The sequence below is a fragment of the Gallinula chloropus genome (genome assembly GCF_964237585.1).
Source record: "Gallinula chloropus genome assembly, chromosome: 23".
NCBI classification, from domain to species: Eukaryota; Metazoa; Chordata; class Aves; order Gruiformes; family Rallidae; genus Gallinula; species Gallinula chloropus.
The window spans coordinates 70,880-94,861 of NC_140108.1; the positions used below are offsets into that span (position 1 = coordinate 70,880).

The 23,982-nt window shown below is 56.4% G+C and overlaps 1 protein-coding gene across 1 annotated transcript; it reads right to left on the bottom strand.

The window, feature by feature from the left end:
• Nucleotides 1-60: 60 nt before the first annotated feature.
• FHAD1 (forkhead associated phosphopeptide binding domain 1) lies at nucleotides 61-23,660 on the bottom strand (the record flags this gene model as incomplete). Its single annotated transcript, XM_084274464.1, has 27 exons — nucleotides 61-144; nucleotides 917-1,085; nucleotides 1,926-2,137; nucleotides 3,282-3,409; nucleotides 4,347-4,482; nucleotides 5,788-5,896; nucleotides 6,103-6,262; nucleotides 6,996-7,102; nucleotides 7,513-7,594; nucleotides 8,826-9,051; nucleotides 9,274-9,363; nucleotides 9,571-9,678; nucleotides 10,916-11,053; nucleotides 11,666-11,736; nucleotides 13,255-13,450; nucleotides 13,924-14,076; nucleotides 14,443-14,526; nucleotides 15,884-15,991; nucleotides 16,389-16,493; nucleotides 16,709-16,774; nucleotides 17,829-17,959; nucleotides 18,553-18,676; nucleotides 19,808-20,038; nucleotides 20,241-20,338; nucleotides 21,193-21,463; nucleotides 23,181-23,387; nucleotides 23,565-23,660. 27 exons carry the CDS (start codon nucleotides 23,658-23,660, stop codon nucleotides 61-63), a joined length of 3,690 nt encoding a protein of 1,229 aa, XP_084130590.1.
• Nucleotides 23,661-23,982: the final 322 nt, after the last annotated feature.

A 23,982-nucleotide genomic window follows, 5' to 3' on the forward strand; every position in this document is an offset into this window, starting at 1 on the left:
ATGCGACGTCACGCTCCTACCGCAGACCTTCACCCACTGAGGGCCCCCATGGCAGCACCCCTATGTGTGTCCCGTCTTGACGGCTTCGGATGCACCCATTTTCACCTTCAGCTTCCCTGAGCAGAATGGCTTCTCTGCTCCAGGCTGCAGAACAGAGACACATCCAACATCACCCCAGAGAACCTGGCATGTGTGTGACCCCTCCTTGTCCCTCAGCCCGGTACAGGGCCCCTTCCCATCGCACCCAACCCGCAGCTCCCACAGCAGGGATGCTGCTGTGTGGCTGAGCCTGTCTGAGCAGCAGAGCCCGGGGACACCTGGCCTTTCAGGACATACAGATGGACCACAGTGTGCTGGGTCACTGATGAAGGTGGGTGGGGAGCTGGCTGCTGCAGAGGATGTGCAGGAGTTGGGCATGGCATGGAGCTCCCAGCTCTGAGCCTCATCTCTGCCTCAATGCTGCTGTGGCCACCTGTGGTACCCAACAGCCAGAAAACTGTGCCAGATGGGATGGGACGTGCTCTGGACCCATCACAAATGCTGCAACAGGGCGTTATGTGGCAAACTCAGCCTCTGCTGAGGCTCCACGCTGGGCTGCTTTGACTTTGTGGCTGCAGCAAGCACACCTCGGAGGTGCCCCCCATGAGAGAAGCATCCCCAGAACTGTGGGCATTCATGGCTTCCCAACTCTGTCCCACCCAGAGGCTCCTTCGCCTGGTCCCCTGCCAGGAGACACCTTCCTGCTACTCACAGGATTTGCCTTGGGCATCTCACTGACAGCTGAGCAGTCAGGGCTTTCTCGCACGGTCAGGGCAGGCGCAGCTCAAAGCGCCTCACCAAACTCTGAGGTGCTCGCTGAGCATCGTGACCCACCTTCAAATGCCCCAGCACAGGGATGATTGAGGGCCTTGCTCACCCGCCTTGGCACTTTGGCCGCTCGCAGCAGCTGCTTCTCCTGGCTCAGCTGGAGCCGCATCCTCTCCAGAGCCTCCTTCAGCAGAGCCTTCTCTTCCGCTGCCCCACAGGCCTCATCCTCCAGCTGGGACATCTCCCCCCGGCATCTTTGCAAGGATGCTTGGGTCTCCCTGTGTGAAACAGGGGGAGACCCACACTGACCCTTCCACCGCCGCTGGGCTCTGCCTTTTGAGCAAAACACTATAGTGCTCAACATCCCTCCAAGGGCCACCACCCCCAGGGAGGGGACACACACCCCAAAGGATGTCAGAGCAACTAACGCTTCGTGAGGACCAGCAAGTGTCTTCCCCGCTCTGATCCCTTCCACCACAGAAAATTCCCTCTCCTCCTGCCTTTGCTGAGACCGAGATGCCACCTCTGCGAGGGTCCCAGCCCGGGGTGGCTGTGCTGGCTCTGCTGGCTTGGAGATCACTATCAAACCTCTCACCAGCTCTGAGCACAGCAGCCTTTTGACACTGGCTCTGAAATATCTGCCCACATCGTTTCTTCTGGTGCTGCAGGCAAAGAGACTTCTGCATCTGCACAGCAGGGCTTGCACGGGTGCACCTGGAGCTTTCTCCCTGCTCTCCAGCACATAACCTTGTGTGGTGGCATCATCTCCATCTGGACAGCCCTTCCCATCAGCTCCCACGCCTCCCTTGGTCCCACTGACACCCCAGCTGACGCCACTGCTCTCATGGGGTCCGGCCACCTCGGATTCAGGGCTCTGCCCAGGTTTCCCTGTCTCTCACTGCAGGGAGCCAAGGGGATGTTTCTCTCTTTCTCCTAAACGAGGAACATTTAGATCCCATCTCCATGGCATGATGGGTCCCAGGCAGAGGCACAAGCAGGCATTAACTGAGAGCAAGGGGCTGCACCACTCCTTTCCCCATGCTGCCCATCGCCATGTGTCCCAGGACAATTTCTCACTCAGACCCATGACCAGGAAGAGCCACCTTGCCTTTCCACACCTGAGCTGCTCCATGCTGGCCTCATGCGCTGCTTCTTTTCTCTCCAGGCGACTCTTGAGGCTCCTGATCTTTTCATACAGCAGCTCCAGATCCTTCCGTCTCCGCAGTCCCGCTTTTTCCCTCTCCTCCTGCGGAAGATGCTTCAGAGGCTGCATCCCTGCCAGCTCCTGCACCTTCATCAGCCTTCCCAGAGCGCCAATGACGTCGAGGTACTGTGAGGGAAACCAGGGAACGCTGTAATTACATCACATCGCACTGCTCAGCCATCTGCTCTAGCCAAGGTGATGACAGTGTCGCAAGGAAACAGCTGTGTGCCCGCCTTCCCCTTGGTTTAATTTCCAAATGTGTTTTTCCTGGATGAACTTTGCCAAGTGCTCCAAAAACCAGTGCCAGCTGCAGTGTGTCTGTGCATTTGGCCTGTGTGCTCGGGGGCACTCGGAGAGGTGACACTCCTCCCCAGAGCGCATCCCAGCTCCAGACCAGCCCCTTTCACACCTGGTGTCCGATTCCCAGCTGCAGGACCCTTTGGGTTGCATTTCTCCTTTTTCAGGGTGTTTTTCCTGCCCTTTTCAGAGCGGAGACACTCACTTTCACACCCCACCCACTGCACTACCTCCAGCAGCTGCCTCCATCGCTCCACGGCCTCTCCTGCATCTTTCAGCAGGCGTGTATGTGGGTGAAGGTCTCTGTCCTCGCCAACCCCACCTCTCCTTGAGGACCAGCCCTAACTTCCCAAGGAGCATCGGTGGGAAGGGAGAAGGATACACCATTACATGTTCTTAAGGGTCCCAAGGCATCCTGGCAGATGCTCAGAGTCCCAGGACCATGTTTCTGCAGAGCCCTGATGCCAATTTCTTCTCTCCTGTGCTGCACTTGGAAACAATCCCCTCCCTATGAGTGCTGGGTACCAGCACAGTGGGTCTGTTGTGGACGAACCATCTGCTCGCCGAGGTCCGTTGCATCAGCCGCTGCCGAGCTCGCTGTCCCATCAGCTGACCCATGCAAGCCCCAGTTAGGAACAGCACCAGGAACCTGCACAGACAGGGAAAGACCAGCAGAGCACATGGCCTGCCTGGCTTCGGCTTGGAGCTCCTGGAGACTCAGGAAAAACTCGGGAAAACTGCCCTGGCAGTTCAGAGCCTCGCAGCATCCCCCAGCAGCACTGCAGCAGCGGTGCTGGGCAACACAGGAGCTGCGGCTCCTCTGCCAGCACTGCCTTCTGTCAGGCTGATGGATTTTGTGTCTGCCCCTCTCCCCCAACCCAGCTTCATATCTGAAAGCCAAATTCTCCCTTTTACAGGGAATACTCTTCCAACAAAGCCACAAGCACCGTGACCCATACAACCACTGCCTTACCTCATCCGCCTTCACTTGTGCTCCTGACATGGGCGTAGGGTCCTTCTCAAGACCCATTTTCTGGGCTATTTTCTCTGGTATGTCTTTTGTCAGGAGCACCAGTGGCTCCGAACCCTTCTTCGTGTCACCTGGGGTGGGGGGAAAACAAACACCCACCAAGTTGCTCTGCTCTCCATATGACATGATCCTAGGAGGCTTCCCCATACCGATGCTGTGTGTAGGGACACCCGCACAGGTGATGGGGTCACTGACCTGCGTGTGGGGTCACTGACACAACATGTGGGGACACCCGCATGGGTGATGGGGTCACTGACACCATGCATGGGGACACCCGCACAGGTGCTGGGGCCAAGCCTGCAGCAGCCTTTGCACAGAACATCGCTGTGCGAGAGTCCGGGCGCTGCTTCCTCAAGGCAAAGCAGGATGCAGAGCTACTTTTCAGATGGCAACACCAAGGTTGCACTGCACCCCACAGCTCTGCTCACAGCTTTTAACAGGGGTGGCACTGCTTTTCCATTCTGCTCTCGATATGGGGCCATGCACGATGGAAGGGGACTGAAAGAGGACGAGTTACGGCACGCAGAAGATCCTCACCGCGTACGGTGCTCAGGAGGCTCTGTGAGACCACAGGGCCCAAGGCTCAGTTCCTTTGGGTGCCGGCTGCTCTCTCCTGGCTTGAGCAGAGCAGCACTGGAGTGTGGTAGCGATTGGGCACTGAGCTGGGCGCCTGCTCGCTTCTGGCTCCGACTGCACGGCGGCTATGGCTGAGAAACCCATCACCAGCTGCCTCTGCCAACGCCACCTCCTCACACTCACCAACGCCTGCCGGTGGCACCGAGTGCCTTTCTGAAGCCCAGAGCTGCACCGCTGGTTACTCAGGGATGTTTTCCTACCACCCACGTGCAGCAACGTGCACGCATGGGAGAGCTGGCTTCATAAGGGAAAAGCCTGAGCCCGCAGCGAGTGAGGAGCCTGAGCCCCCAGCGTTACGTGCTCCACCAGCACAGCCCCCAGCATGTGCTAACAGCAGATGCCTCCGCTCTTTGCAGTGACAGCTGCGCTTACCTGGGGACTGACGCTTCTCCAGCATCTTTATTCTCTCCCGGAGCTCGGCCAGGCCTTCTCTTTGGCGCCGGATCGTTTCCTCGTGCCTGAGGCCTCGGCATTGCACACCAAGGTCAGCCAAGTCCGATGCTGGCTCCTGGAAGAGGCAATATGGCTGGTTCTCCCTGAGCCCACGTCTGGGCAGAGAGCACAAGCTCAGCTTAAACCTGCCTGAAATGCAGCCCTGCTGAACGAGCTGGTCGCTGGGCCGAGAGCAAAGCCCACACAGTGCCTCACCCTACAGACTCCCTGTGGATTTGGGGCGGGGGGAAAGCAGTGTCAGAGACCCCTTTTCATGCTCCACTATGCCAGCCGTGCTCCAGTGAGGATGTAAGCCCTGGCAATGCTCCCAAGAGCCCAGGGAGGGACAGTGCACAGCACTGAATGGCCATGCTAGCATTTCCCCCTTGCATGTTGTGCTACCACGGAGCATTCCCTGTTTTCTACGAACACACTTTGTGGTGTCCATCTATCCCTGCTCCCCCACATTGTTCTCTTCTGAGCTACCCCCCTGCACACAGACATATTTGCCCCCTCTCCTGTCCCTGCCATCTTGCTGCATCTTGAGAAGTGCCCAAACCTCTGGGAAGGGGCAGGCCTGGCATCTCACCCCACTTGTTAACGCTGACTGCAAACCGCCCACTCAGGCCTGGCCACCGCTGTTTGCTGCTGAACCTGGAGCTTCACCTGAGCTGCACCCCCCTCGCCATCGCTGTGTGGGGAACAGGGCGAGCGATGGTGCCTCCTGCTCATCATCTGGCTGTGAGTCACTGCTTGGCCCCCCACACACCCAGCCTCTCTCTCTGGCACGCTGTTGGCCACCGCCACAGTACAGGGTGTACAGTTTCAGCACAGACCCTCCATCTGCTGCCACAGCCACCTTTGAGCTCGTGCCATTTCCTAACACCAGGGAAACCCATCAGGCATCCGGCACAGGGGACAAAGGGGCTGCACTCTTGTCCTGCCCAATGAGCCACCCCTGCATGTGGTCATCCCCAAAACCCTGCTGTGTAGCCAGCGCAGCGGGAAAGGAAGGAACTCCCAGATCTTTCTGTTGCTATGCCCTCTAATTGGCAATTAGCACAGCCGTTAGCACACACAACACTTCTCCTTCCAAAGTACAAACATCAGATCATTAACCAGCAGCAATGGCTGTGCACAAGTGCTGCCAGCACAGCTACCAGCACGGCTATCAGCACAGTTACTGGCATGGCTACTGACACAGCTACCAACATGGTTACTTGCATGGCTACCCTGATTGTCAGGCAGCCCTTGGCTAGGGAAAGAGTGGCCGGTGCTCCTGCCTTCAGCCAGCTTTGAGCTGGGCATCGCCAAGTCTCACCACGTGCATGACCGACACTCTTGGCAGACCCAGACCTCAGCAGCTTCTGTGTGGACTTACCCTCTTGGAGTCTTCTTCATCAGCCTGCGTGGGGGTCCTGGGAGCCTCCTCCAGCTTTCCCATGTCTTGGGAGGCCTCCTCCAGCTCTCTGCAGCGGGCTTGGGCTCGCCTGTGTCGAGAGATGAGAGTGTTGTGGGACACCATGATGGAGCAGCATCCCCCTCAGTGTGGGGGGAATGTTCTCTGTGGCACCTCCACAGAGACAAGGTGGCTGCTGAGCTCAAGGCCAATGCTCCAGGGAGTCACCTAAACCCCACCGACAGCTGGGAACCTACAGACACTTCTGCTAGGTATCAGGTCATGAGCAGCATGTACCTTAATTCTTCAGCTGCTGCTTTCAGGGCTCGATCCTTCTTCTCCACGAGGCTGGACATCTGGGATAGCTTCTCCCTGAGCAGATTCAGCTCCCGCTCCTGGCATTTCACCCGACTCAGGTTCTGCTCCAGTTGCACCTTCTGCTCCTCGCTCAGATCGCCTGGGCACACCATGGCTCCATGGGTTCCTGCCTCTCCCACCACCCAGCCCGGAGGATCCACAGTTTGTGGACGCATCCCTTTTCTCCAGCACCATCCCAAGGGGGCTGTCGGAGGAGAGGGAGCTTGTCCCCACAGAGCCCTGCCTAGCCCTGGAATCCCATGCCAGCAGACCATCCTTTGCTCAATCCTGGCATAAGGCCAGTCTCTGTGTGGGTTCTCCAGAGCAATCACTCATAGCAACATCCCATCAAACTGGAGAAGACTGGGGTTGCCAGTATTTTCTGACTTGCAGGCTTTTACCTGCTGACCCTCCTCATAGGTTGGCTCCCCACGTTCATGTTGCACTGTTACAGGCGGCAGGAGCAAGCCACACTTTTGGGCTCAGGCTCCTACCTGCCTGGCATGCTCAGAAAGCCTCCCCAAAGCACAGCTGAGGAATGCCAGGTAAGGCTTTGCTGCTCTACTGGTGTAGGAAGAGCTCCCCAGTGGGATCTTGAGACAGCTGGCATCAGCTTTGTCCACTTGATCTCTGCCTGCTTGCCCTCCCTCTCCATCACTGATACCACTTAGCCCAGGACAGGCAGGATGTCAGCCTAGGGAACGCATTGCCTGCTTTGCCCCAGAGCAGGGCACCCAGCATAGCTTCAGGACAGCGACACCCATTTCCTGTTATCACTAGTACCTGCCCTCATTTACCACTCCAAAGTACAATGGAAAACACGCTTCACCCACCTCTCACATCTGACATCCTGGCTCTGGTTTCTGCCAGCTCTCTGCTTAGCCCAGCAATGACAGTGTCCTTGGACAGAAGCAAGCTCCGTGCTGCTGCCAGCTCCTCCCTGAATTTCCAAAGAAAGATAAGGGCAAATCTCACTGTTCGTTTGAGAGACTCATTCCCCAGTGCCTGTGCATGCCTTCCTGAGTCACAGCTCCCCATTAACCCAGGCACATTGGTTTTTTAGGGGCCTTTCAGTCCCCGAGGTTCATGCCCATGCTACTGGGACTCACCAGCTCACTCACGAGCCACCCTGTGACCTGTGTTTGGATGGGAGAGCAGATCACTGTTCTGCACCCCTCTGACATCGTATACTCCTCAGCCATGCAAAAGGACTCTCTGCACCATCACAGACAAAAAGGAGACCTCAGGACAGGGTGCAGTCAGCCCCTTGGTCTTCCTTCAGCTCTCCAGGTGACAGCCCCCCTTCCCCAGCCCCTCTGAACCATACCACCATCAGTGAGTGCCACTCACCTCAGCCAACAGTGTGGTTCTGTCATGGGAGAAGCCTCCAGCTGAGCCCCCAGTGGCGACTTGCGGCTGTTGCCCCGACATCCTGCAGGACACAACACCCTGTGGCAGGTTCCTTCTTGGTCACACCAAGGCATTTGGCCCTCTTGCTTCTGGTGCATGCACCCTTTCCTTCATGATGGTGCTGAAGACAAAGCACCATCCTGTTTTGGAGACCCATGTCTCCCAGGCCCCAGTCCCAGCCGTGTTTCAACAGTTCCTTCCACCCTTCCTTGCTCAGGATCACTTCTTCCTGGGTGCAGCCACAAAGACTCTGTTCCTGGCACTTCTCCAGCAGGACAGCCCTGCCAATGACTGTGCTGAACTATCAGCAGTCCCCAAACCCACAGAACAACGTACTGCCACTCCTGGTGAAATGGCTTCTCTGGGCACCTGTGGAGCTCGTCCTGTATGTGCAAGGCAAACCTGAGACCAGCTCCTTATGCAACGCCTTCCAGAGCAGCAAGCACACTGTCCCATCGCTATACATGTTTCACATCCATTGAGAATCACAGAATCACAGACTGGTCGGGGTTGGAAGGAACCTCTGGAGATCATCCAGTCCAACCCCCTGCCAGAACAGGATCACCTAGATTAGGTCACATGGGAACACATCCAAGTGGGGTTTGAATGTCTCCAGAGAAGAAGGCTCCACAACCTCTCTGGGCAGCCTGGTTCAGGGCTCTGCCACCCTCCCAGGAAAGAAGTTCCTCCTCATGATTAGGTGGAGCTTTCTCTATTCCAGTTTGTGCTCATTGCCTCTTGTCCCTGGGCACCACTGAACACAGACTGACCCATCCTCCTGACCCCATCCCTCAAGGATTTATCAGCATTGATAAGGTCCCCCCCGTAGTCTTCTCTCTGTTAAAAATTCCCAAGAGCCTCAGGCTGTCTTCACCAGAGAGACATTCTAGTCCCCTCAGCCTCTCCGTAGCCCTTTGTTGTCCCCTCTCCAGTAGCTCCCTGTCCTTCCTGCCCTGGGGAGCCCAGCACCACACACAATATTCCCAGTGAGGCCTCACCAGAGCAGAGCAGAGAGGCAGAAGAACCTCCCTTGAACTGCTGCCCACACTTCTCCCCAGGATGCTGTTGGCTTTCTTGGCCCAAGGGCACATTGCTGGTCATGGTCAACCTGCTGCCCACCAGCACTCCCAGGTCTTTTTTCAGCCAGCTGCTTCCCCGCAGGTCACCCCTAACCTGTACTGGTGCATGTTAGGGGCTGACCTGCTGGAAACCAGGTTCCTGGTACCAACTCATCGTGTACAACCCTTACCTACCTTCCATTTTTTCCACGAGCACTGCATTTTCCTCCTCCAGCGCCTTCTGCTGCTGCTTGGCCTCCATCAACTTGTCCTCTAAAGCCACAATCGTCAGAGAATGCTGTTTGCTTTGCTCCTTATATCCCACCATTTCTTCCTGCAGCTTTTGCCTCTCCAACTCCTTCTCCTCCCGACAGGCCTTGAGCTGCTCCTCTCCCACCAGCACCTGCTGCTGTAACGCCACCTAGGAAACAAGACGCACGATCCCAGTCGGAAGCGTGGCACCTCTTCTCTTTTGGGATCATGGCTCCTGACTAGCAGCCAGGTGGACAGAGGGAAGGATTTCAGGGACAGGGGAGCCTGCAGTGCCTTGTCTCCCCCATCAGCAGGGACTGGGGAGCTCTTCTTCCCCAGACCTGCACCTAGGCTGCGGCCTCTGCCCACACATGAGGGTTGCCACAACTACCTCTCGCATTGTAGTTTCCTCCAGCTTGTGCAGGGCTTCTCCCAGTTTGCAGCCAGTATCCTCCTGCTGTTCTGACATCCTCGCTAGCGCCTAATGAGGAAATCAGCAGTCGTGAGCTTAACGAGCTCACAAGAATCCACCGTTCTCTCTGCACATCTGCTGCTCTGTGTATCTCAGAGGGCAGCCTGCTGACGGCCCCTGACCAAATGGATCACGGTGCTACAAGAGCCCTTTGATGTTTATTTACTACTCAGGAGCATGAGCAGTTCTGCTTTACCTCCCATGTGGGCCACTGACCTCAGCAGTGCTTCTCAGGTGGCTCTCCAGGTCTCGGGTCTTCTTCTGTTCTTCCTCCAGCATTCTCTTGCACTTGTCCTTCTCCTGGGTGACAGCACTCTCCAGAAGCTGGGAATTGCCAGGTTTCAGTATGGGGAAAAAAAGTCAGACTATCAGGCAGAAGGCCTTGACTCAAGCAAGGAAAGCACCTGGAAGGGTCACGGCTCAGGAGCAGGGCATGGTAGAGGAGGAAAGCCTGGAAGGACACAAGGTGACTCGGGGCAAGGTCCAGCAGAAAGACCTTACTTGCCTCCTTCAAAAACCCCACAACCATTCCCAAAGCGACCGACACATGAGCACAGAATCACAGACTTGTAGGGGTTGGAAGGGACCTCCAGAGCTCATAGGGTCCAACCCCCCTGCCAAAGCAGGGTCCCTAGGACAGGTCACACAGGTCGGTGTCCAGATGGGGCTGGAATCTCTCCAGAGAAGGAGACTCCACATCCCCCTGGGCAGCCTGTCCCAGGGCTCCATCACCCTCAGCAGGAAGAAGTTCTTCCACATATTGATGTGGAACTTCCTGTGCTCCAACTTGAGGCCATCGCCCCTTGTCCTGTCCCCACAGACACTGAGAAGAGGCTGCCCATTTCCCCCTGTGTCCCATCCTTCAGATATTGATAAACATTGATCAGATTCCCTCTCAGTCTTCTTCTCTCCAGGCTGAACAGCCCCAGCTCACTCAGCCTTTCCTCATAGGGGAGATGCTCCAGGCCCTTAATCATCTTTCAAGACCACCCTGGTACACTGTCCCCATCATGGTGTACAGACACTGCAAACCCCAGTTCACACCTGTACCACCACTATGTCCTGCATCACCTGGGCTGCCCCAGCACTGAGGGTGACCCAGTGGGACCTGCCAGCAGCCGTTACCCACCCTGCTCACCAGGAACAAACTTTTCCAGCCCAAACAGACCAAAAAAGAGTTCAGGATGGGGAAGGGAAGGAGCAAAAGCCTCCTGCAGCAGCCTACCTGCACCCCGTTTTCTACAGGCAATGCAATGCCTTACTAAGCTCACGCAACTGGACAATGCTCCTTGTTTTCCGCTTTCTCCCCAGGATGGACCAGCAGTGTTGCATCCTGCCATCCCCCAGATTCCTTCCCAGTTCCACCATGGATACTTTAGGGGGTTAAAGTCACCGGCACCAGTATAGGAGGTGTACAACCTGACACCCAGGCTCTTGGGACTGCACTTCGGCATCTCCGTGCTGGGGATTTCTTGCCCTCACTAGGCAACCCCAGTACTCCAGGCACCTATTTTTTCCTGCCTGGCAGTAATTTCCCTAAAACCCAACTGTGCCACCATACCTCTTTGTTCTCCTTGTCCTTTTCCAGTATAATCTGCTTGATTTTCATCTGTAGCTCTCGCTTGTGTTTCTCTTCCAGCTCCTTCTTGTGCTCCTCCAGCAGATTGGCCTGCGACTCCTGGGCCCTCTCTAATTGGGCCTGTGGGGAAGCAGCAGACACCCAGGTGTGGAAGGAAGCTGGGGTGAGAAATAAATGCCCGGTGCCCGTTCGCTAACAAACTATTCCAAAATAAAAGATACACTTTTATTATACACTCCCCATCCTCACTGCATCAGGGTACAGACACCGACACGCTGACAGCCTTATCATAGAACCCCAGAGTGGTCTGGGTGGCAAGGACCCTCAGAGCCCCCACAGTGCCCCCTGCCATTGGCAGGGACACCCCCCCACCGGCTCAGGGTGCCCCAAGCTCCATCCAACCTGGTCCTGAGCAGCCCCAGCTGCAAGGGGCAGCCCCAGCTTTTCTGGGCACCCTGTGCCAGGACCTCCCCCCTCCCTGGGAAGGATTTCTGCCTCACAGCCCCTCTCCAGCTGCCCTCCCGCAGCTGAAGGCCAGTCCCCTGGGCCTAGCTCTCCCTGCCTTCAGCACCAGACCCTCTCCAGCTTCTTGTCTTCTCCATTCCCCCACATTTACAGCAGACCCAGGAACCTCTGCACATCGCCATCTCAGGCCCCACACCACCTTGCTCAGGACTGCTGTCCTGTTTATGGATCCCCAAGCTCAGGTTACATGTATACACATTTCCATACCTGCAACATCCGATTCCTCTGTGTGGTTTCCTGACTGTTTTCCAACAATCCCCTGAGAGCAGCCAACAGCCCTGCAAAAGCCACCAAGTCCCTGTGTCACACAGCCCATGTGCAGCACCCACAGCATCCTTGGGGGCTGGGGACACCGTGTGCCTCCCTCCAAAGCTGCTTTGGGCACCGCCGACCTCCAGCCTGACGGCAGGGCTCTGTGCTCCCCCATAAGCAGTGCCACTGCTGATCCATGCAGCCACCCCTCCGGCCCCCCACACTCCTCAGAATACCCAGAAAACACACTGTCCCAGGCAAGGACGATGGATGCGCTGCTCTCGGCTGCTGGGGAAGGGTCTCCCATGGGTAACAGCCGTACCCTGCACCCCTAGACCTTCACCAGCCTCTTGCTATGGGGTTCAGGCTCAGAGATCCCCTCAGAAAGGTTCCCAGGGGCCAGCCAGACTTTCCCCTCCCACCCGTGGGAGGACGCTGCTATTGCCAGAGAAGTTGCTTGACCATGCACACAACCCAGATGCTCGTTCCCACCAGGACACCATGTTTTCCTCGTCCCATGGTGTCACCTGTTTTGCACCCTCACCCGGTCTTCTCTAAGCCGGACTCTTCCACTGGAGCTGGGGCAGCTTGCTGCTGCAATGCCCCCAGGGCTGTGACTACCAAGTGACAAGACACAAGTGACGCCTTGATGGGGACCTTGATTAGTCTCCTTCACTGGAGATATTCAAGACCCGCCTGGACGCCTATCTGAGTGATATGTCCTAGGGAGCTGCTTTGGCAGGGGGGTTGGACCCGATGATCTCTCAAGGTCCCTTCCAACCCCTACAATTCTATGATTCTATGATTCTATGACCGATGCTTTGCTTTCCACACGCTCTTCTCCTACACTGGCTTTTGGCAAGCTCCGCACAGCACCTGCTCTGCTGCTCCCCGACGGAGGTTGCACCAGGAAGACAAAGTGGTTCGCACCCTGAGACGAGGGGTTCAGATCTCAGCTGCCACAATCATGGCCAAGGGGCATTTCCAAAAATGCCATCACAGGAAACCCCCTCTTTAAATAGCCCTGATGTCTGTAGACCAGGTCCAGCATGCATGGATGATGCAGCCCAGACACCCCCTCCCCAGGGTCTTACAGGTGGCTGCAGGGGGGCTGGTGTTGCAAAGAGGGGGGTGCCCAAGCACACGAAGCCCGGGGGAGAGACTCCACAAGCAAACCAGGATGAAGGCCACTGGCTCCTGCACTGCTAAACCTGGGACATGGGCAAGATCCATGCTGTGAATCGGGGTGAGGGGCTGCACACATCTCATTAGAGTGCATAACATCATTGCACCCAGCAACGTTCCCAGACACAAGTCCTGTGACAGTGATCCTGCACCTCGCCCACTGCACTGGGTCTGGGGAAGGCTGGTGCTGCAAGACAAGCGCTGCTCCCTGCCATTGCCCTCCTCAGGCTCTCCCCCAAGGATGCTTAGCTGCCCAAAGCATCCAGGATCTGCACAAACACAGCGCTGTGCCATCCCCGAGCCCAGACACCCAAAGCTGGAGCAGGTGAGATCACTCAGACACCCCATGGGACACAGACCTTTCCCAGTGGCATGTGAGTCCATCCCTGCACCGGACAGGAGCTTCTCCATGTCCTCCAGCCAGGACAGTGGGATGCGTGCCACTTCCAGCACCGCCGCTGCAATGGCTGAGACAGAGGGTTCGAGGCATATGGCCTCCAGCCTCTCCAGCTCCTCTTGCAGGCTGTGGCTGCTGCAGGAGCTCTTCAGGCAAGCCTGGAGTAAAGAGATCTGCTTCAGCAAGCTAGCTGCTGTGGTTAGCGGGCTGCCAGGACTTGGGATGGAGCATCCCACCACAGATCAAGCCCAGAGATGTACATGTTCCCCAGGCACCTCAGAGCTGTGTGTGCACACAGCACACTGCAGCCATGCCCACCCATTGAGCAATGGTTTATACTCTGCACCAGGAAGCCCCAGTTGCAGCCCAGTCCCAGTTACAACCCCATGAAGACTCCAGTAAGTCTCTTTGTGGATTGATACAGCTTTGGTGGGACTGGATCATGTGACACCCCTCATCTCTTTCCAAGCAACACTCTTTGGGGGTTGCCCTCCTGTCTTGCACATCCAGAGAGCTGTGCGCCAGCTGGCTCCGATGCACAAGCATCTCTCCTCCCTGCCCTGTCCTCGGGCCAGAGGAATGCCCCACCTCTCCCTGCTGCCAGCCGGTCAGCGGTGTTTAAAGGACAGACCTGGAGCTCACACAGGGATTTCTGGAACAATTCCATGTTAGCAGACACCTCCTTCTCCTTGGAGAGCTGGGAGCTCAGTTCCTCCTGCAGGCTCTTCTCTCTCTCATGACTCTGCTGGCTTTCTTTCCAGACCTGCTGGACCTTCTCTATCACCTGGCAAAGGATGTGAAGGAAGAGGAGGGAGAGGTGTTACATCAACACCTTTTTTCTGCTGAGGGACTGCAGATTGTCTCAGCGAGCAATGATTTGCTGCAAACCCATAACCACGTCAGACTCTCAGGTTTCTCCCTGCAGCAGCCCACCAGCCCCATCCAAGCTTTGGGGGACAGAGCGGATTGAGTCTCCTTCATATCACAGAGCAGATACACTAACCCAGGAGAGCTGCCACAAGGCTTATGCCTCAGAGGAGCTGGGATGCTACCAGCACTACAGGCACTGTGGCCACTCCATAGCAGCTGGCTTGAGCCATGCTGGGTTTGGAGGCACAGAGCATCTCCTTGCGTTGGTACCCAGACTCACCTGCTGCTCCGTCACCGCTTTCCCTGCAGCCCCGGCTGCTGCTGGAGAACAGACTCGCATCACTTGGGTCTTCAAGGACTCAAGCTACAGCAGAGATTGACACAGGGAAGTGAGAACCACTGAGAACTGATACCAGCACTGCTGGTCTGCACTGCTCACCCTGCACCCACCAACACACAGGGTGCTGTGGTTAATTGCCTCTATTCCTGATGACAAGGTGCATGGTGTGACCACTGACACCATGCCCAGGGGAGGCTGCCAGCACCCTGCCACTGAGGACAGCTGCTGAACATTTGCTGCAGGAGCTTTATGAGGATAGAAAAACAACCTGCAAAGGACGGACCAGCCAAGCTAGGTGGTTGCTCCATCCCACTGTTCTATGAACAATTCTTGTGGAACATCTTCCTTATGAGAACAGGCTGAGGGATCTGGGTCTCATTAGCCTGGAGGAGACTGAGGGGTGACCTCATCGCTGTCTATAAATATGTAGAAATATGTACAGGGTGAGTGTCAGGAGGCTGGAGCCAGGCTCTTATCAGGGATGGCAGCAACAGGACAAGGGGCAATGGGGGCAAGCTGGAGCAGAGGAGGTTCCATGTGAACATAAGGAAAAGCTTTTTCACTGTGAAAAAAAAAAAAAGCTTTTTCAAGGTGACAGAGCCCTGGCCAAGGCTGCCCAGAGAGGTTGAGGAGTCTCCGTCTCTGGAGACATTCAAACCCACTTGGATGTGTTCCTGTGTGACCTAATCTAGGTGACCCTGTTCTGGCAGGGGGTTGGACTGGATGATCTCCAGAGGTCCCTCCCAACCTTGACCAGTCTGTGGTTCTGTGACTCCTATACCCTCTCGCAGAACAGTCGGGGACAGCAGGGGATGCCACCCCCAGCCTCGCTGGAGGGGCTGACACCCATTCCCACCAAGGTCAGAGCCTTACACGCTCCATCACAGCTGGTACTGGCTCCTCCCAGGGCTGTCCCTGTGCTAACCCACCTGGCAGACCCACAAGCCTCCATCTACCTTAAAAACCCAAGGGCTCCCCTCTGCACAACACCTGGGGCTCTTCTCCAAACCTGGAAGCAAGCAGCTCCCATTTTCCTGCCTCTCCTTGACGGTGTTTCCTACCCAACCCACTCCAGCGAAACTCGGTGCTGGGGATCTAAGGATTTCACCATGGACTCTCCCTGCCCAGTGCTGTGGTGCCCAGGCACGCAGGAGGAGGCTTTGTGTGGGTCCCCAACAGCACAACTATGGTTACAGAGGACAGTGTGTATCTGTATCCCGTCCAGCTCACTGCATCTCCGATGATGCCCACACAAACACTGTGGAAAAGCCTGTTAACACTGCACCTGACATGCCCCGTGCCAGGGTTTGGAGCTCAGCACACTGCTTTTCCTCTCCTCAAGCACCACATCCATCCCCGTGGATACCTGCCTCCTCCCTACCTGGTCCTTGGCTTGGCTCAGCTCTGCTCTCAGCAGCCGCTCCCTGCGCCCCATCTCCTGCAGCTGCAGAGCTTGCCTGGCACAGGCTTCTTCCAGCTCCTCCTCTGCCTGCAACGATGAGAGCATTTGCACATCAAAGTGATACCCAAAAAATCATGCCATAAGCACTTCTACCCCCAACTATCCACTATTCACATCAAACAGGGCTTGGAAATAGCGGGGAGGGGGGATGGGTTCACAGCATTGGGTGCTTTCAGCCTGGGTTTGGTCCATGGGCCATCACTCACCCTCGACTTTGTAATGCACATTTGGCACATGGCAGTCCCCAAGTTACCTTCTTCCCTCTGGGTCTGTGGAAGAGCTGGGCACATTTTGACCCCCTGTTTGTCCAGCTTGTCTGCCTGGGGCTTGCTGGCCCTTGGTCCCACGTGCCTGCCACCTGTGAGGGGGTACCTGCCATGCCCGTCACTCCCTGCCCTCCACCATGTACCCCTCAGCCGGTTACCTTGGCTTTTTCATCCAGCTGTTTTTGGATGCTCTCTTGCTCTGTACAATACCTCTGGACTTCCCTCCGCAGCCCCTCCAGGTCACGTTCCAGCTCTCCAATGCGCTGCAAGACACCATTTCCCCCCCACTGCAGCGGGGTGTCGCAGTTTTTACAGGTGCTTACACCTCTCCCTTTGCTCTGCACGCTCAGTGCCTTCTGTTACAGGAGCCAGACTGCCATCAACCCCCTTAAAGTGCCCAGCTAATTAGTCCCTGGGTGACTCCTGCAGCCCCAGCTCTCCCATGTGCTCTGCCCCCCCTAGACAAGCGGAGACTCACGTTTCGGCAGGCCGTTACTTCCTGCTTCCCAAGCTCCTGCTTCATTTCCTCTTTAATTCTAGAGCACTGGAACGAACAGCAACCAGGGGAAAAACCAAATTAATAATCCGAAAATCCTCGGGGCAGGCAGATAGCATCATTCCTGTGGCAACCAACGATGGCACCCAGGTAGATTCAGCGCTATGGCCCCCAGGTAGGTGCTCTGACACCTGATGGGTGGCAGAGAGCCCGCAATGGGGCCACCGAGGCGCTGAGATCACAGGGGTATGTCTGGGAATGCCCGTATCAAAGCACTGCCTGGTTGTGGGAGGAAGAACATCAACCCATCGAGGGAAGTCCCTCTGTCAGAGACACTCTGACAGGGGTTAGAAGGGGGAAAGGATGAAGGAGAAATGCCTCTTCAAAACATCTGTGGAAACCTAACCCCGATGGTGGGGGATGCTACTGGGGCAATCGCCCACCTCTCTGTGCTGTGCAGCTCTGCGTTTCAGGGTACTGACCCCATCCTGCCTGCCCCAAGCACCTTCCCTGTGTGCCCCAGTTCTCAGGACCTTCCTGTATCCACAGAGAGGTGGGATGCACAGAGGGATGCTCTGGGACGTGCGCTCCGCCTCGACACCGGCACTGTGGGACACCAAGTGCCACATGGCAGCAGCACACCCGGTCCCCATCCCTTGCCCAGTGGCTGGAGCACTCGCACACATCCCCTTTCCACCCATAAAAAGCTGGATCCACATGGCTCCTCTCCAGAATGCTGCTTGGAAAGGATGCTCAGCCGGGTGAAGGCTGGCAGGTGCCATGACCCTTGCCTGCACCCCAGAGGCCCCACGGAGCTTTTCCAGGACTTAAAATTCCCAGCAAATCACCGACATCTCTTGGAAAAGCACCCAGCCAGGCAGCCAAAGCACAGTGCCAGCGCCCTGCTGCAAATATGTGTGAACAACTAAGCAACCTATTGCATGGCTGGTTTTTTGAGGGAGAAACCTGGCTGGGCTGCAGGGAGTCATGGGAAGACACACAGGTCTCTGCAGCAATCCTCAGCAGAGAGAAGCAGGGCCCTTCTTATCCCAGTTTCCCCTGTTAATCCGTAGGTGAGACTGTGAATCACCAGGATGCTAACCTTGGCAGACACGACCGCCAGCTGGTTGTCCTTTTCTCTGTTCTCCTTCTTCATTTTTTCAATCTCTTGCTTGAGTTGCTGCATTTTCTGCTCCCTGCTGGCAACCTCCCCTTGCAGGCTGGTCACCAGACCTGAGAGGAAAAAGCCCACCCTGGGGAGAGGCTACCCGAGCAAATGCATCCCTGCACAGGCCCTCTGCCCATCCTTCCTCTCCAGCAGCTTTTGGCACGCTGTGCCGGTCACTGCTGAGTGACAAGCCTGGCAGCACACACTCCCTGGCATTCCCAGAGCTCTCATGGATCTCTTTGCACTGCCTTACCATGAGAAGGCAGAGATAAAGGCTGTCAGAAGAGGCTCATGGTCTGAGGTGGCCTCGCAGCAGCTCAGGTGGGGAGACCTCCCTTGCAGGATGCAGGGCAGCCCATTAAACAGCACTCCCTGCCCTGCCATCCCTGCTCCAGGCTTTTTCCCCTAACAAAATTCTCCATCTCACCGCTCCCCGTGTCCAATCTCCTCATTGTCCCTCATGCCAGGGGCACATGTCGTGTCAGACGTGACCTGCAGCTCCTGTGGAGCTTCAGGATGTGGAATCAGAGGTGGGAGGATTTCTATAAGCTGCTACAATTCTCTCATCACCAGGACGGCTTTGCTGATGCTCACTGATTACCAAGAGCCAGTCCTGAGCCTCTTTGTATCCCTACACAGAGCTCCAGGGACACAATACCTGCAGCCAAAGCATGGTCCCTCCTCAACTTCTCCCTCTCTTTCCACAGCTTTCCAATCTCCAGGTCTCTTTCGTAGAGGGAATGGGTGAAAACCTGGCTGGAGCCCTTCTGCAGGAGGGTGATCTGCAAAACAGCGATGTTCCTCTCCAGGTGACTTGCCAGCTCTACCCCATAGAGAGAGAAATCCCACGCTCCCTGGTGCCACCCTGATGGGCATGGCTTGGCGGGACCAGATTTGGGCCCCTTTCTCGTTCCCAGTTAATCCCCAACTTGGGCAATGGGGCTTAAATCAGGCAGCCCAAACATTTTGCTGACATCAAAAGGAACTCTTGGGGTGCGCTGCTGTTCCACCTCTTCCCTCTCCAGATTTGACTACCCTGGTTCTGCACTTCCTCTGCCAAACTTGGCAGGTGGTGACCCGTGCCTGGGTCCCGCGCAGGTGGCCCAACCCCGTCACCTCCTTGGCGTCTTTGGCTAACTCTCCTTGCTTCAGAGAGGTGGCTTTTCAATTCATTTTGGCCACTTGCCCTAAAAAGCTGACTAGGAGAGGCAGGGAGAAGTCCAGTGTGCCACTGCTGGCCTGCTTATCAAAGCTGCTCTCCAGGACGGTCACTCAGGATGAGCCCAAAGCATTTTGCCTCCTCCTTCTGACCTGGGAGGGCAGGATGCAGCCAGGATAGACCAGCAAAGATGCTTGGCTGCTGTCCTGTGCCTCCTCTCATGGACCAACCCCTCAGACTGACCCTTCCCCAAGCTGCAGATACTCAGAACGAGACCATCACATAAGGGTGTTTCTGAGGTCTCAAACTGAGGGTGTTTGCTACCACTTTCAACCTATCCCTCAAGAAGGCAACTATAAGCCCTCCCCTCCTCTACCCAGCCACCTGTTGTCACCAGGACAGCAAGGGGCTGCCTTTGGGATGGGCGCTCCCCTGCAAAGTACAACTACCCCTGGGGGTCCTTTTCCCTTTCCTGGGCTGCATAAGCTGTTGCCCCCGCCACTGCGGTAACACAGACCCTACCACCCACATGGGATATTTATTTACCAGCTTCTTTAAGGGAAACTCACCCAGAAAACAATAAAAATGCACCAAAAAAAGCAACTGGAAGAAAAAAAGCCCTGAAACAGAATCCCTCCGTTCCCTCAATGTCAGGCATGCAACCTGCTCCTCCTTAAACCTGGGTGTTAAACTAAAAGTACACTTGTCCCAGTGAGGTATTTCCCCAGCTCAGGCCCATTGGAGCGTTCTGTACCTGTTCCCTCAAGGCTTTGATCTCCTCCTCCTTGGCCCCCAGCTCTCGGTCGAAGGTGAGCAGCTTCTGGGTCAGCTCAACCTCATTCCTTGCCGCCACCTGAGCCAGGGTCCGTGCCATGGCTGCGATCTCCTCCTGCAGATCTCCTATCACGGTCTCTTTTGGCTTTGATTCCGTTTCCAAACTGGAGAGGTGACTCGTTTCCCCCTCCAGTCCCAGCAGCTTCTCACCCTGTGGGCAAGCACCGGGTGCCATCTGTCACAGCCCAGCTGTGGAGATGCTGGAATGCTCGCTTAAGGGGTACTGACTCATGGCCATCCACTGCACGGGACGTGCTTGCCCTGGCATGTCACACCCTCTGCCCACCCCACAGCCCTCACCCATGGGGGCAGTCCCCCTTGGTGGGGTGTGATGGGGATTGAGTCCCTCACACCTTCCCCAGCATCACCTTCTCCCGCAGGAGGAAATCCAAGTCCTGAGTCTGCAGGGAAGAGGCTTCCCCGTCACCATGACCTGAGACTTTGGTTGAGACTGGAAGAAAACAAACATGATGGTGGGAAATGTCAGCACAAGAACTGGCTGCAGGCAAATGTTTCTTGCTGCATCCCACTCCATGTCTGGCAGCTGCTCTAAGGCAGACGGTACTTCCCAGCCCGCGAGCTCAGTTCACCTCTGGAAGGGAAACCAACTCTCTGGCACCGAAGGGACACTCACCAGTGCCAACAGCCTGCACAATGAAGAGCAGTAATACACCCTTGGGAACCAAAACTACCCAAAGGCAACAGGGATATGGTGGACACAAAGGCTCCTCTCTGTGCCAGCCTTGCCCAGCCATGCAGGGAGAGGCTGTGCTGTTATAGCATGGCACATAGGAACAGCCACCTTCACCGCACTCAGCATCCTTTGGGATCTGTTCCCCAAATCTGAGAGGAGCACAGGCTATCCCAGCCTTTATTTTTGAGGAGCGTGTCAGCTACAGACGTCATTTGAAGCTCCCACAGTGGGGGCAGGCGGTAAGGACACTTCTCAGGAGGAAGAAACATCACTTCAAGCCAGAGACGGGAGCGTGAAGTGGCGGGTGTGGTCAGTCATCACCCCTCCCCGTGACAGACAAGGGAAAAGGAAGAGGAAACATCCCCCTCTACAAAGGAATGGCATTCCCCTTTGTGTGCCACATCTCTTAAGGCACCCGCAGGGTCACCGAGGACCACGCCACGGTCTCCGATCAGCTCCGCTGGACAGGGACTCACCCCCAAATCACTGGCAGTGCTCCTCACTTCCCAGCTCACATTCAAACTGCCCCTGCTCGGATCAACCCGCTCAAGGATGAGTCCATTATGGAGGACACCAGGCTACGAACCCCATGGTGTGGCATCGGGACGTACCTGGTCTCACCATGGAGGTCCTAGTAAAAGCATCTGGCAAGACGGCGGTGGCCACGCTCCTGGCCCAGGCACTCACTGGTTGTTTCTGCAGTGGTGGATGGAGCATGTGGCCAGCAGCTCCAGGAGCCCAGTTGCCTGGAGAGCTGGGGACATGCTGCCAGCGCAGCAAGCGCAGGGTAGGGAGAGATGCTGGTGTTGAGGGCTTGGGCTCCATGGACGCCTGGAGCTGCCCAGCCCCTGCTGTGAGACGTTTCGCAGGGGGACAGGACACCTGCAGTGGGAAAAGGGCATAAATGTCAACGGAGGGAGGTTTTCAGCCCCTGGCATGGGTGTGTTGTGTCATTAAAAACCCAGGTCCAGGTCTTGGTGGGAGCAGATTTGCGCACCTTTCCTGTTCCCATTTCCACTGCCCAGGGGTGGGGCTTAAATCAGGAACCCCAAACATTGTGCTGACCTCAAAAGGAATTCCTGGGGCACGCTGCTGTTTGAGCTCTTCCCTGTCTGTATTTGACTACCCTGGTTATGCGTTTCCTCTGCCAAACCTGACAGCCAGCATCCTGTGCCTGGGTCCCACAGCCCGACCCCATCACCTCTCCCATGCACTGAGCTGATCCAGTCTCCTTGCCTGCCACGGCGTTTATCAGACCTTGCTCTGTGCTGGCCAGGCCTCTAAGTAGGGTGTTATCTGCTGTTCTCCTTGCCAGCAGAGCTTTCCAGCATGGTGGAGATGAGCAACCAGTAAGGTCTCGTATGCTGGCTCACACGTAGCCCTCAGTTCCAATGATGGAACTGAACTTAACAGCTCAGGGATCCCCAGGACAAGGGGGACACAGAGCTGTGAGAGTGATTCCAAGGAGGCCATGGAGATGATGTGAGCATTCCAAGAGGAATTTAAAAAGGGAAGGAAAAAATAGCCCAGCTGCACAAGGAAGCCAGGGTGCCAGTGCTGAGTTCTGTGTTCCACCACCTGGCTCTGCTGCAGACCTCCACCACCAGCTGTTTTCCTGCTGGTCAAAGACTCCAGCACACACTTCCTCTCCTCCAAGACCCTGCCGCCCCCAGACCCCATCTCAGTCTTGTTGCTTTTGCCAAGGAGGCTCCCTGCTGGTTCCCACTGTAGCATGACACTGTCCTTTCCAGGCACTTGTCATGCCCTCTGAGGCACTGCAGGGATGCGACTCACAGGGTGATGCTCCTCAAACACAACTGAAGAGGAGCCAGCCCACCCTCCACCAACACCACGAACACTTCGCAGGGTGCAGCGCAGGGAGGCTCACTCCCTGCAGCCAAAGGAGGATCACAGCGCCTGGCACAAGGAAGAAGCACCCCAGGGGCTTCCTGAGTGCATCCTACACATCCACTTCTGGAAGTTAAAATGCTGACGGTGCCAACGACAACACAAGCACCAACCCAGCACTGGCACCCTGGCTTCCTCATGCAGCTGGGCTTTTTTTTTTCCTTCCCTTTTTAAATTCCTCTTGGGCACAGCTTTCTGGCCAACTGTGGATTCAGCAGGCCAGTTTGCTACACCAGAAGTCTCACCAAGACCTCCCCACCTAATATCTGGGTGCCCAAACCAGCTGCCTCCATCTGTAGGTGAGCACTGGCAGGGGACCTGGCTCTGTGACTCTCACTGCCAGGCATGCTCCATGCAGGATCTATGCCCCAGGAAAAGCCTAGCTCTTCTCAGTCCTTAGCTGTGTAGCAACCCAAAACCCAAAGACCTCCACAGACACCCCCAAACAGTTTTTCTCACGGAGACTGGGGGTTTCACCACCTTCTTTCCCAGTTTAAACTGGCTTTGGCTCTCCCGTGCTTTTCCCCTTTTCCCTACTCAATTGCCGCAGTTTCTTCAGCAGAGGGAGCTCAAGGTTTTCGGTCCCCTCCTCCCCCTCAAGCCCAACCAGCGCCTTCTCCAGAGGTGCCCATGGAAAAGCCTGGGACCCTGCCCCTTCTCCTTTTCCCGGGCACCAGTCCCCCACCCTTACCTTGGCAGCCCCATCCACCACCAGCTCCAAGGATGCTCCCCTTGATCCGAAGCGCAGGATATCCCCCGGGTTCACTTTCACAGCCGCGTTTTGGACCCGGCAGCCGTTAACGAAGGTGCCGTGGGGAGAGTTGAAGTCCTGAAGGACGAAGCTGTTGTCCGAGGGGGTGAACTCGAGAGCTGCGTGACGATCTACTACGCCTGCGGACTGGCAGCAGAGGATCAACAAGCAGACGCGCCCCAGAGCAGCTCAGGTTTCGTGTTACCAATTTGCCAAGCCCCCCTCCCCTCGCTGTACATCCCTGTGAGCTGGCAGCCCCCACGCTTTGCTCCAAGGAGCCCAGCGCAGTTCTCCCAGCATCCAAACCACCATCCTGGTCCCTACCTGCAGGACGATGTCGGACCCTCCGTGCCTGCCGATCGTCGTTACGTGGGGTTTCAGCTGGAAGCACCCCTCTGAGCTCTTCAGAAAGGCTGGCATCGCCCGGCCCCTTCAGGCACAAGCCCTGCGTGGAGGCGAACACCCACCCGTGTCAGCAACTCCCCACCCAACACCCGCACCGGGGCCGAGAACACCTCGACCATCTCCCACATCAAAAATCATACAAAACCAACCCAAAGGCGGCTCTGTCCTGGCTGGCAGCACAGCCACAGCTTCCCAGTAGCCCTGGAAACGCGGGCCATACCAGAGCCGTCCTCCTGGGTGTGTTGTTCTCTTTGGTTTGTTTTGTTTGGAGGTTTTTTTTCCTGTCCTTTCTCCTTTTCCCAAGCAACTGGCCCAGCAGCACAACACAGCTCTGCGG